Source organism: Aspergillus eucalypticola (genome assembly GCF_003184535.1).
Source record: "Aspergillus eucalypticola CBS 122712 chromosome Unknown BO83scaffold_5, whole genome shotgun sequence".
Lineage (NCBI taxonomy): Eukaryota > Fungi > Ascomycota > Eurotiomycetes > Eurotiales > Aspergillaceae > Aspergillus > Aspergillus eucalypticola.
Window position 1 is genome coordinate 1432960 of NW_020290279.1, and position 12124 is coordinate 1445083.

Genomic DNA, 12124 nt, shown 5'->3' on the forward strand with positions numbered 1-12124 from the left:
GGAGTATAAGGTTCAAGGGGAGAGGGGAAAGGGAGAATTAAGTATTCTGACAAAGAGGGGGATCAGATGTTAATTAATGGTTGATAATATGGATAAAGACCCGAGGTTAAATTACTCTATAGTCTACAGATCTTGATGATGATTAGTATAGTTGTTTCAATGGTTCATGTTCACAACAAAATGAAGAAAATCAGTTGGGAAGCAAAAGAAGAAAAGGATCCATCCGGCTTGGCTCCATGACGCAAGAGCCCAACTTTGTGTTCCGACTTTCTGCTTCTTTGGCCAAACTTTACTTTTTCTCCTGTTTGTCCCTCCAACTGCTGCGTCACTCATTCTTGTTCTTCTTCTTTCTCTACTTCTTACTTCTTCTTCATCTCCGGCCTGCATCCGAGCTGCATCCTTAATTCCCTCTCCTGCATTCTCCCTCCCCTCCTTGCTCGTCTCCCCTCGCTAATCTCGCCGCCCTCCTTTCCTTTCCCTTTCTCCGCCTCTCGTTCTCTTCCCCGTTGCTTTGCTGCCTTTTCCTTCGTGCCCATCAATAAACATATTTTGATCTTCGCATACCAACACCCGTTCGTTGCTATTCTCTTTCCATTTATCCTGAGTCTACGACGTTTACGATTTACCATAATCTACAATCAAATTGCAACTTCCTCTCCCTCCGGCCTCGGGCATCGCCTGAGCCATGTTCCGCAGAAAGAGGAGCTCCTCTCAGCATCAGGTGAGTCTCCTATTCCGCCGGTCCTCTCGACCTTAATCATCCCATTGACAAACCCAGCATCCCCTCTCTGCCTCCTCGTCGCAATCCGCACAATCCGCTGCAAGCCATGCCTTCCTCAAATCTCAACCCTCCTCCAGCAGCCTGTCCTCCGCCGCCGCTGCCGCCGCCCTCCGCAGTCTCACGCCGACCCCGACTTCTGTCGAAAATGTCCAAACAAAGCGCATGATGCAGCGGAGGGCCTCGGTCTCGTCCCAGGCAAGCGGCGTACCCAGTCTGCGTCCAACGAGTCGGAATGGCCTTCGTCGCGCCAATAGTTCGGCTTCCATGTCCACCCGTACATTCCGCGACCAGTCACCGCGACGCCCGGCCTCCAGTTCCGGTCCAGTCGAGGTCGCGCCGCCACTTCCTTCCATCCCTCAAGTATACTCCGCACGCAATAGTAATGCCCAGCGTTCGGCCAGTGTCGGGCCGTCGCAGCGACCCAGCCCTCGTGGGAAGACACCGGCAGGACGAGGCATGAGCGTTGATCGCGGTTTGGCTACCCAGCCCGCTATGCGCGCGCCAGGGTCGACCCCGTCCCCCGAGCTTCGACGACCAACAAGTCGGAATTCCGTCAATTTCTCCTATCCGATACACTCTAGGCCAAATTCGCCGGATGGGTCCATCAATGGAATGGATAGGCGCGATGCTTCCGCGAGCATCTCACTTGCAGGTCAGCTATCCTCGCCCGAATCTCCCAAAGTCAAGACTGCCAGTCCTCGATCGGTCCGAGCGACGAAGAGCATGGGCATGTCCCCGGGCAGCCCTGGTCGTGGTGCACAGTCCTCCGGCACTGCAGTAGCCGCTGCGCAGGCTGCGGTGGTGCCCCGGGTACAAGATGTCACTCACACCCAACCCCCGGTTTCTGCGGCCCCTCGCATCGCTGCCCCTCGCGAGCAGACAGTCCCCGACCAGGCCCCTAGTCAGCCTGCTGCTCCCCCAGAACACAAGCAGCCAGCCCGCCCGCATCTAGTAAAACGACCTTCCACAGTACCTGAGGATGCCCAGGGCGAGGAACGTGCCGAGTCAAATGTTCCTAAACAGCGGCCTGTTCCACCCCGAGGCGGCAGTGTGACGCCCGATACGCAACCGACGGTCGCATTCCCACCCACACCCGATCGAAGCAAGGATCAATTACTTAGCCCGCCCATAAGTCCCAAGCTGCCCACACAAACCACTGAGACTGGCCAGGATAGTCAGCCGTCAGACATTCGCCAGTCAGGCAGTCCGGGCAGATCTGCGCACTTTTCCCGTCACTTGCTGGTGGCAGCCTTCGCCGGCGAGCAGCTGCACCAACCTCCCCCTCGGTCCCTGTCACCTGCCAAGTCAGCCATGAAGACTCCGCGCAAGATCTCACTTTCTCCGGAGGGGCGGACTGAATCCGTTCTCCGGCCGGGACCACCGCTGAGCGAGCTATCTGATGGGACCTCGGCAGCCTCCGACGAAGGGTCCAAACCAGGAATCCGGAGGAAGCCAATTAAGGTCAGTTTCGATGACGAGGCGGAGGTGGTAGGGGTTGCTGCAAGTCCACCAACATCGCCGGAAGAAACGTCTCCTGAGCCGCTGCCCGAGAAGCCCAAACCAAAGACTCATTGGTTTGGCGGGAAGAAGAAACCAACGCCGCTGAATACCGAGTTTGACGAAGTGCTGAAGCCGCGGCGAGCTCTCCCGTCTTTCGGCAGTATACGGGCCGGTCGGGATGGTGAGACGCAAGAGAAATCCGTGCCTGAGTTGAGCGACAACGAGTCAACAACGTCGTCTGACTCGCCTGCGGAAGCACTGAAGTGGTCTTTCACCAATGACCACGCTATTGGGGGCCTTCTGACCGAAAATCAATCGAAGGAAGCAGAGCCCCGCGTGGCGCCGCTCATGCTTGCGAATGCAGCCGAAAGCGAATCTGAGGCGGAGAAATCGCCACAGGAGAGTCATTTTGCTAGTCAAACGAATCAGTCAGAAATTCCTACGGGGACGGCTGATGTTTCTTCTCATGCTGGGCAGGAGCGTACCGCAGAGACGACTTTGGCAGTACCCAATATTATGGTCCAGCCGGCGTCTCCCATGTTTGAGAAGGAGCGTCGGAGTCTCGAGTGGTATGAGGTTCCTGGGGGGTTCCCTCGCTCGTCGTTGGAGTTCGACTCCAAAGCCCATGGTAAAATGAAGGCGAAGGAGGATTCCACGGACGCTACCAACAATGCTACCATAGGCCCTACCGATGACGAAAGCGGTGACGAGTCGGGCGACAGTATCTATAGTGATGCTGAGGAAGGAACCGAAGGCAATGGCTTCGGGTCGATCAATGCCATCGTGGACGACGAAACCGCTGCTACTTCGGCTCCCAAGAGGACAACCAAGATACCTGCAGAGACTGGTGGCACCACAGGGCGGTCTCACTCAACGTCTACCGACTGGCCAGATATACCTCAAACATGTCAAATTGCACGCACGGTGACTGAGTTCCCGGATAAGGTTATGGAGCCGATCCCAGAATCCCCCGGATCTTCCCACGAGCCTCTTCCGTTTTCGTCACCTTATCCCCCATTCCCGATCGAGCCGAAGAACAGACGAAGCTCTTCTCAAGCCGACATTTCACGTTCCTCTTCGGTCGCTGTTCGTCCAGCCAGGCATTCCATGCTGGTAGAAAGTAGCGACGCAATGCCTGGTAACAAGGCACCGCGTGCTGTGAATGGGTCAGCTGTAAATGGGCAGTTGGCATCCCAGCCCAAGCCACCTAGTGTGAGGCAGCGGCCTACTCCAGACAGTACTCGGACACGGCCGGTTTCATGGAGCCCAGCTCTTGCTGACTCCCAAGACCCGAGCCGTACGCCGCACATTAACGGCAAGACTTCGCCGGCGTCACCAAGACCGCTATCCAGCGGTAGTGATTCGTCCAGCAGCTTCAAGCGGGCTAGCCGACCTGCGCGCGCAGACTCCAACTACACCATGAGACGGACCATGCGAAGTACTCCGGGCCGCTTGGCCTCTAACAGAGCAACGTCCCCGTCAGTGGATACCCGCCCGGTGTCATCCGAATCTGGGTTTGGCACCATGCGCACAACCTTACGGGCAAATGCTCCCAAACGTGAGAAGCCCTCGTTCTTCTCCAACAACAAGGCTCAAAAGTCCAAACTCACAAAGGTGCCGGGCGGTGGTTTTGCTTCCCGGTTCCCTGACTCGGACTCTGACGATGAGGGGTACGAGGCTTGGAGGTCACGTCATCGGTACGAAGAATCCAGCGATGATGAACAGCGGAGCCCGAATGCCATGCGACCCGTCCGGGGCATTCCTCGTCGGCAGGGAACGCACGACGGCGATTCGACAGAACTGGAAGACAGCTCAGATGAGGACCATCGTGCACCCCCGCTAGCCAAACCGCAGTCCCCAGCGAATCCGAGCACATCTCGGGACCCTGCACTAGCTGCTGTAGCTAAAAATCGCGGAATGACGGAAGAGGAGCTTGACGAATTCCTGCGCCAGCCTAATCGTGGTCGGAAGCCTGGACTTCTCAAGCGTTTCAGCATTCGAAAATCGAAGTCCCCTCTGGATAGAGGCCTAGTCAAGCCTGGGCTAGACAGTCCGGTACGCAACGGAGGGCCTGCAGAGCGGCCCCGAGTCGATCAAGAGCAAGCACGAGGAGAATCTCCCTTTCCTGGGGCCGAGTCGAATATTGTGACCACCATCACGGCGACTAATCCGCCCCCACCCCCGTCCAAGCTGCTTCGCAGGCCTTCGCAGCGGTCCTCCCGCAGCGACAACTGGCCATTGCGCTCCGATCGGAAGGAGAGTCGGTCAGGCTCACCCCTTCCTGCGAATGGCCCTGCAGAGCGACTAGCCACGGTCGATGAAACTCCTCGGAACGGCAGTACGGTTGTTTCACCTTCTCAAGGATCTGTCAAAGAGAACGTGAATCCTTCGACTGGCGTGACTGCGGACAAGAGTGAGGGACGGCCGACCAACGTGGCGGACGTACCGATCTCATCTTCAGGACGCAAAAAACGATTTCCCCGACTCCGGAAGGCGTTTGGCCTGCGCGATTGAAGTGAAGCGAACCTTCTCTTCTCATATATATACATACGATCTAATACCTGGTCTTGCTATCTTCATCCTGTCATTTCCTTCTCTTCCATGTCTGTGTTGAAAATATGCGTTGTAATAGCTTGTTGATATGTTACGATCTGACCTAATTCATAATCATGGCGACTGCCAGCCATCGCAGATGATGTCTGGGGATGGGCAGCGACAACGGCGCAATAGGAAGCAAGAAACGTCGGGGCAGATGGGTTGATAAGGCCTGACGAGAATACGGACTACTCGGCGCTCAGAGATGGGGTATTGTTTGAACATTTGGGATTTCATTTTGGACTTGATTGATACCCTCGTTTAGGTTGCCATTCCGGCCGAGCGGCCGAGAAGAGGTGACAGGCCATGGCCGACAACTTACATAATCAATATTTAACTGAGATCTACACTACGTTTTGGCTCATATTCTCTCGCATTGTTATCCTTCTTGTAGATTTGCATCTTCCTTATGTTCGAGTTGGGGAATGGTGACCGGAGAGGGGGGAAAGAGCAGGGTGAAGAGCAGGTGGGGAGTCAGCATGTGAGAGGTCACCTCTGCAGATTATTGTCCGACGGTTGTAACCTTGTGTGCAGCACGAGTAATCGATGCGGCAGATTATTCGGACGCGTCCTCTACGGCGATAGCTGGCACAACACTACGGAGCTCCCGGTTCATCCAGGAAGCGACCGGAGATGAGCAGTCACAGAGCAAACAGGCTAGGCAGCAATGGCCTCGAACCGACCGGGTATTAGTTTCCCGCTGGGAGCGCCTAGGCCCATATGTTGCAACCAGCCGAGGAAGCTCAGTGCAATGAACTGAGCTGGGATTAGGCAGGGTCAAGGAAAATCGGCAGGCTGGCGCCCGCCCGAGCCCATGGACTGCACATACGATCAAGCCGAGCGAGAGGCTGGTCAAGCACGGGCGAATGGCTGGGAATTGAGACAGTCAGAGCTTGGCCGGAGTGGAGACGAGAAGTGAGACCGGCTGGGGAGCAACGAAGCTCGATTCGCCAATGGCGGGACAACACGATGAGCACGGCGCACAGCTGCAGCAAGCCGTGCTGGGCGAAGAGCAAGCTGGATGGTCGATGGGGGAAGCTCCAGGCGAGTCAGCTCCACGCATCGGGATCAATCGAGAGGGAGAAGAGGAGGTGGCAAAAAAAGAGAAGAGAGGAGAGATGAATTGACTCTCTAATCATCTCATGGTTTCTCAGGGAACCGGCACCAAAGAGATGGGGTTTGGGTTTCTGAATAATGAACGAAGCGCAGCAATATCGGCAAGGAAAAGCATTGGGCGACGATCGGTTGGAGCTCAGCGGGATCCAGATTGTCCGATCGAGGTTGTTGCCATGGGGACTCGGCTGGGGGCGGCTGGCCAGCCTCGTGGGTGATGAGATTTATATGGTGTAAAATGCGAAATGAACCCAGCTGCATGTGAAGGATGTGGTGCCGAGTGGAGACAAACTAACTGTACGTAGTAGCACTTGCTTTACGGGCGATGCGTTGGAGTCAGTGGAAAATGGAGCTATCGATCAAACTACTGTGATCGGTCTCAACGATGGCGTCAATGCGAGTCTGAAAGAGACCCCTACAAATAGCCAGCAATTGGAACACGCGGGCGGGAACCGTGGATGGGATCAAGCGCCGACCGTGGATGGAGAGGAGATTAGGAACCTCGGGATAAACCTCCCCCCATCATTAGATTGTACGTCCCGCAGAAGGCTGGAAGGGGGGGAGAGGGGGCAGGGCAGGATGATTATTCCAGTAGATACCAGATAGTCACTGTTCTACTGTAGATACGGAGGAGTGAGTTGTGAGTAAAGTTTGGAGCTGAAGCACTCAGTGGACTGTAAACATGGCCCCAATCCGGCAAGGCGCGGTAAACAAACGCGTATCTCCAGCTACTTCAACACCGTCTTTTCCTCCTCGTCATCAAGCTGTTCTCTTCTCTCTCTCTCCTCTTCTCTTTCTATCCTCATCCCCCTCTCTCTCTCCACCTTCTACTTCTTCCATTCCATTCTTCCCCTCCCCCCCCCTTTCTTTCTTAAGCTTAAGCTTATCTTACATTCCTCTACCCCAGGAATTCTCCGCTTGATTTGAGATCGATCACAGAGTATCGTCTCAATTCCAACCCCACGTACTCCCCCGAGAAAGACTTCTTCTTCCCCGTAACAAGTCTTTTCTTGTCTCGTCTTTCGAGTTGTTGCCCAACAGTTCGAAAGGCATTCGAGAAGAGACGCCCGAAGGACAGCCAATCTGGACTTCGACGCCCGCGTCCCCATCCCCTTCAGTGTCTTCCCGTCGTCGTACCGGAGTGACGCTGTTCCTGAAGCTACTCTCGCGGCGCCTGCCAGAGTAGAGGAAGAAGTCAATCTCGATCGCACTTCGCACGTCGAACGGGAAGATACTCGAACCTCTGCTCCTCTCCCGGACCCCCGTGTCTACGGAAAGGAAGAAGTCGACCTTCACGCTTCTTCTGCTTCAGCTTTTGTCGAACAGGATCGTTACCGTCCTAGACCCGGTGCTCCTTCTGCTTTCCGTGAGGAGGACGTGACTACTACCGTCAATACTGTTCGATTCGACGAGCGTGTTGAGACTATCCCCCCCGTTGGTGCTGCTGCTTCCTCTGCTGCTCCTCGGTACCCCCAAGTTGATCTAGCGCGTGAACGGTAAGCCACTATTCTTTGGGATTTTCCCACGTTTTCTTCTTTATTTTTACATGGTTATTACCATTGATTTGTTTTCTTTTTTTTTTTTTTTTTTCTTTTTTCATTACTGTTTTTGTTTTGTTTTTTCCCGGTGGCTGCCTGGCTGGGGCATAGGATTGGCACGGGGCACCACATCCACTCCAGCCAAAGTGGAGAGCGACAAGAAGCGGTGTCTGGCCGTGGCTTCACTACTAGTCGCGTCCTCCACTTCCTTCTTACGTGGCACCAAAACAAACAAGCCTCTCTTCCCCAACCCTCTTCTCATTTCCTCTTCTACTTCCTCTTGCTTTCCTGTTTTCCTCTTTTCCTTTCCCTTTTTCCTATTTCTTCCCACCCCATCCATTGCATTCCCACCCACTTGTGGTCCCAGCTTAAGCTTCCCCTTCCCACATACCACCCTCCCATAAAAAGTATTAAGTCCTGTTCCACCCAATCATCACACGTTCCCCTCAATCATACCCCAACCCTACTATACATCACATCCCCTTGCCTGCTTGCTTGCGTGCTTGCTGTTTGGTCTACCTACCTATTACCCCATTGGACCTCCACCGGCCCTTCATACAATACTATTGCATTAGTTCCTCTTCTCTGACGCACCCATAGTTATCGTGAACCGTCGGTCCGTTTCCAAGACCGTCAACCCACCTACGATCAGGCTCTCCAGAACCAGCTTGACATCACTGAGCGCGAGTATCGTCGTCGGGTGAATAATCCTACCTACGACGTTCCTGCCTCTTCGTACGACCGCCGCTCTCAAGCTTCGGTAGAATCCTTCTCTGGTCCTCGCCAGCAGTCTAGGGACGTTTCGTACGACCGCCAGTTCAAGCAGTCTGAGTTTGACGTCTCGTACGACCGTGCTTATCAGTCTAAGCCTGTCGACTCCTACCCCCGCGACCCCTACAGCCGCCGTCAACAGAACGTTGAGCCGGTTCCCGAGTCTCCTAGCAGCTCGAACTCTGTGAAGGTTCTCAAGACCAAGACTGTCATTGATTCCCCTCCTTCTCGCAAGATGGGTTACTACGACGACGACGGTAACTATCACTCCTTCCGTCGTGGTGTGGAGCGCGCTGCCGACCGCATCATGCACCCTCACGGTCACCACGACCGCCAGGACGTAGTCGTCGCTGACGAAGGCGGTCCAGTTCGTTTCCGTGAAGGCGTCCGCGAGGATGTCCGTATCGTTGAGCCCCGTGCCGGTGGCAGCTCCTCGACCGCCGAGACCGTGCCGATTCCCTGCCACTTCATCCGCATCGGCGACATCCTGATCCTTCAGGGCCGTCCCTGCCAGGTGATCCGCATCTCGGTCTCCCCCCAGACCGGCCAGCACCGCTACCTGGGTGTCGACCTGTTCACCCGTGAACTCCAGGAGGAGTCCAGCTTTGTCTCCAACCCCTCTCCTTCCGTCGTGGTCCAGACCATGCTCGGCCCTGTCTACAAGACCTACCGCATCCTGGACCTCCGTGATGACGGCCGCCTGGTCGCCATGACCGAGACCGGTGATGTCAAGCAGGGTCTGCCCGTGGTGCCCCAGGGTCACCTGTTCCGCCGCATCCGCGAGGCCTTCGAGGATGGCCGTGGCAGCGTCCGCGCCCTGGTCATCAACGATGGTGGTCGCGAGCTGGTCGTCGACTACAAGGTGGTCCACGCTTCCCGCCTGTAAGCCCACAACATCCACCTTCCCCATTCGGTTTAGCTCCCGTGTTGTACCCGCTGGTTTGTTCCGCCGGGTATGATCCACGGGATACCTTCCCGAATAAGGTTGCCGGGCAACTGGGTGAGAAACTTTTCTCGACGATCCTTATGACATGACCTGACCTCGAGCTTTTTGTATCTGATGGATTATGCAATGATGGAATGGCCTCTTGAAAATGATGTATTGGCATGGCCTTGTTGTACTTAGGATAATGGATGTAGCTTATGCTGTTTGTATACATGATTTGCAGTAAGCTTAATGTAGTTGACACATTCCGCTGTAGCATAGGTTCTGTCACATCCATTCCAGACCAGAAAGTAACTCTCATTGATACCCTACCAGCAGATGTCATTTTACTCTTTCACGATGACACTGTAATCGCATGTATCCTCTTTGTCTCAAATCCCATGATGCCAAATTACACCTCGGTCACTCCATATACCTCCTCACAATTTATGTTATTGTACGTCCTCTCTCACAAATTACATAGAAATTGAAAATCAGAGCGCATTATATTTACCACTGCTATCAGTACTACGTCACTGCGTTGGTAAATTGATAACCGCTGTCCCTACCAGTTCAGTCGGGTAATAAATATACTAGGTCGATATATATATATCTCTCTTCGTTATATAATATCAGTCAGTATACGACCAACCACAAGTTGACGTTAACCTTCAATGGTCCATAGGATGACAGGTACCAAGTAGTACTAATTGACTATCTGTTTACTGGGCGTAGGTCGTTTGTTCATCTGGCAATTTCCGGGATTGATGATGGATGGTGGGTGATGGATGACTGACTGATTGAATCTGGCTTGGTGCTTGGATGGAAATATGCAGGCGTCTTGTTACATGAGTAACTTCCTGTGGTTATTCTCTGCTTGGCTCGGTCTCGGAATAGTATGTGTCTTGTGGAAGTCGTGTGGTGGTTGTTAGTAGCTTACGCGCCCTGGGGAATGCTACAGTGGCTTGTAAGTTCAATTAAGACGAATGTGTCTGTTATGGTTATTGGATAACTTTTATACGAGCAGGTTCACGGGGATGACTAGTATTGTGCTATTATATTTCGTGTAAGGGCAGGTGTTTGTATTAGGTAGAGTGCAAAGAAGTAGTAGGTCACGGATACTATCCGTGGATATATATCCCGAGCGTACGACGTCATCGTATTTAGTTTGAAAAACCCTTTAGTTGGTAATATATCATGAATAAACCGCTTTAATATGTCAAAAGACACAACCACCAACAACAAACCCTACTGGCTACAACCTGTCCCTGAAGAATCTTAATCTAAATTAGCTCGCTGCTCCTTCGATGGCGTCTGCAACCACCCGTGCGGAGCTTAAACCTGTCTGGGTAAACATCTCGTCATACTACTATACCCCTCGTTCAAACAACAGCATACTTATTGCCCATAAGTCACCTCAGCCAAATCTTATCAATCCGTTATCCAACTCAAAATGCGCATCTCTATCACCCAGCTGCTACCATTCCTCGTAGCCAGCCATGTCAACGGCCTGGCCCACGATTCCGGAGTATACGGGCCCTCGCTGGAGCTGGTTCATCAGTACTATGACCAATTTCCCACCGGCATCGCTGTATCCTCCACGGGGCGCATGTTCTCCTGCTACCCTCTGGGCCTAGACGCCAACAACACCCGCTACCAGGTAGCTGAACTTACGGACTCGACCACCGAAGTGCCGTATCCTTCTGCGGAATTTAACTATCCTCCTGGTGGGGCTGTTAATTACTCTACTTCTCCGGCAGTTAGTCTTTTCCCCCCTGCCAGTAATACTATATGTCCGTCTAATGTGGATATATCATAGACAACTGTCAACTACGCAGACCATCTCATCAGCGTCCAAAGCGTAGTGGTCGACGCCAAAGACCGTCTCTGGATCCTCGACACCGGCCGCGCTACCACGGCGAACAACACCCTCCTGCTATCTTCATATGGTGGTCCAAAACTAGTCGGAGTTGACCTGGCCACGAATGAAGTGTTCAAGACGATTCTCTTTCCCAGGGATGCAGTCTACGCAGACTCTGTATGCCCCCTAAATTCCTTCCCATCCAATCATCATTACATACATAACTAACAGAGAATGAATAACAGTACCCCAACGACGTCCGCTTCGATCTCCGCCCCACCCTCCCCCACACCTCCGGCGAAGGTATCGCCTATCTAACCGACTCCAGCCCAGAGGGCCGCAACGGCCTGATCGTAGTTGATCTCGGCACCGGCAAAGCATGGCGACAGCTGGACGGGCTGGCTATAACGAAAGCAGAGCCCGACTTCCGCGCCTTCATCTGGGGCGACGTTGTCGATGTCTCCACTGGAACGGATGGAATTGCACTTTCCGCTGATGGCGAGACGCTCTACTTTGGTGTTGTCAGCGGACGGGACATTTACTCTGTCCCTACTGCTGTCTTGCGAGATGACTCTTCTGAAGGACGGGCAAAGGCTGTAAAGAGTGTGACCAAGATAGTTCAGAAGGGGGTGAGTGATGGGTATGAGACCGACTCTGCGGGACGGATTTATGTGGGGAGCTTCGAGTCGAATGCGATTAATGTGGTGTATCCAGGGAATGGCAGCGTGGAGACGTTTGTGAGGGATCCGAGGATGGGGTGGACGGATACGATGAGTGTGGTTAGTTTTGGGGCCAATGGGACGGAGGAGAGGGGATACTTGTATTTCACGGAGAATCAGCTGTGGAGGCAGGAGAAGGAGAGGCCGTTTGGGCTGTTTCGGGTGGAGTTGCCGGGTGGTGCTGGGAAGGTGGTTTTGTAGGTAGGTAATACTCTAGGTAGGGCTTTATTCTGTGAATATCGGTTTCTGGAGAGATAAGTCCGGAGTAGCTGTATAGAATGGAACATCTCATGATATAATGGTGTGTGAACTGGATGCTCG

General features: G+C 53.7%; 3 protein-coding genes across 3 annotated transcripts; all 3 read left to right on the plus strand.

The window, feature by feature from the left end:
• Positions 1-323: 323 nt before the first annotated feature.
• On the plus strand, positions 324-5230 carry BO83DRAFT_435250 (uncharacterized protein). Its single transcript, XM_025535874.1, has 2 exons — positions 324-721; positions 779-5230. The coding sequence occupies exons 1-2, from the start codon at positions 686-688 to the stop codon at positions 4793-4795; spliced, it is 4053 nt and encodes a 1350-aa protein (XP_025391388.1). The 5' UTR covers positions 324-685; the 3' UTR covers positions 4796-5230.
• Positions 5231-6671: 1441 nt separating this feature from the next.
• Positions 6672-9184, plus strand: hexA (putative Woronin body protein HexA; the record flags this gene model as incomplete). The annotated part of the gene is made up of 3 exons (XM_025527307.1): positions 6672-6695; positions 7031-7485; positions 8128-9184. The coding sequence occupies 3 exons, from the start codon at positions 6672-6674 to the stop codon at positions 9182-9184; spliced, it is 1536 nt and encodes a 511-aa protein (XP_025391389.1).
• Positions 9185-10648: 1464 nt separating this feature from the next.
• Positions 10649-12004, plus strand: BO83DRAFT_406317 (MRJP-domain-containing protein; the record flags this gene model as incomplete). The annotated part of the gene is made up of 3 exons (XM_025533874.1): positions 10649-10982; positions 11043-11261; positions 11330-12004. The coding sequence occupies exons 1-3, from the start codon at positions 10677-10679 to the stop codon at positions 12002-12004; spliced, it is 1200 nt and encodes a 399-aa protein (XP_025391390.1). The 5' UTR covers positions 10649-10676.
• Between the last annotated feature and the right edge of the window lie 120 nt (positions 12005-12124).

What these genes read in the sequence shown, in the direction of transcription:
- BO83DRAFT_435250 (XM_025535874.1), top strand. Translation starts at nt 686, where the DNA reads ATGTTCCGCAGAAAGAGGAGCTCCTCTCAGCATCAG. An exon ending in GGAGCTCCTCTCAGCATCAG is followed by an intron (nt 722 to 778) that starts GTGAGTCTCCTA and finishes TGACAAACCCAG; the next exon opens with CATCCCCTCTCTGCCTCCTC.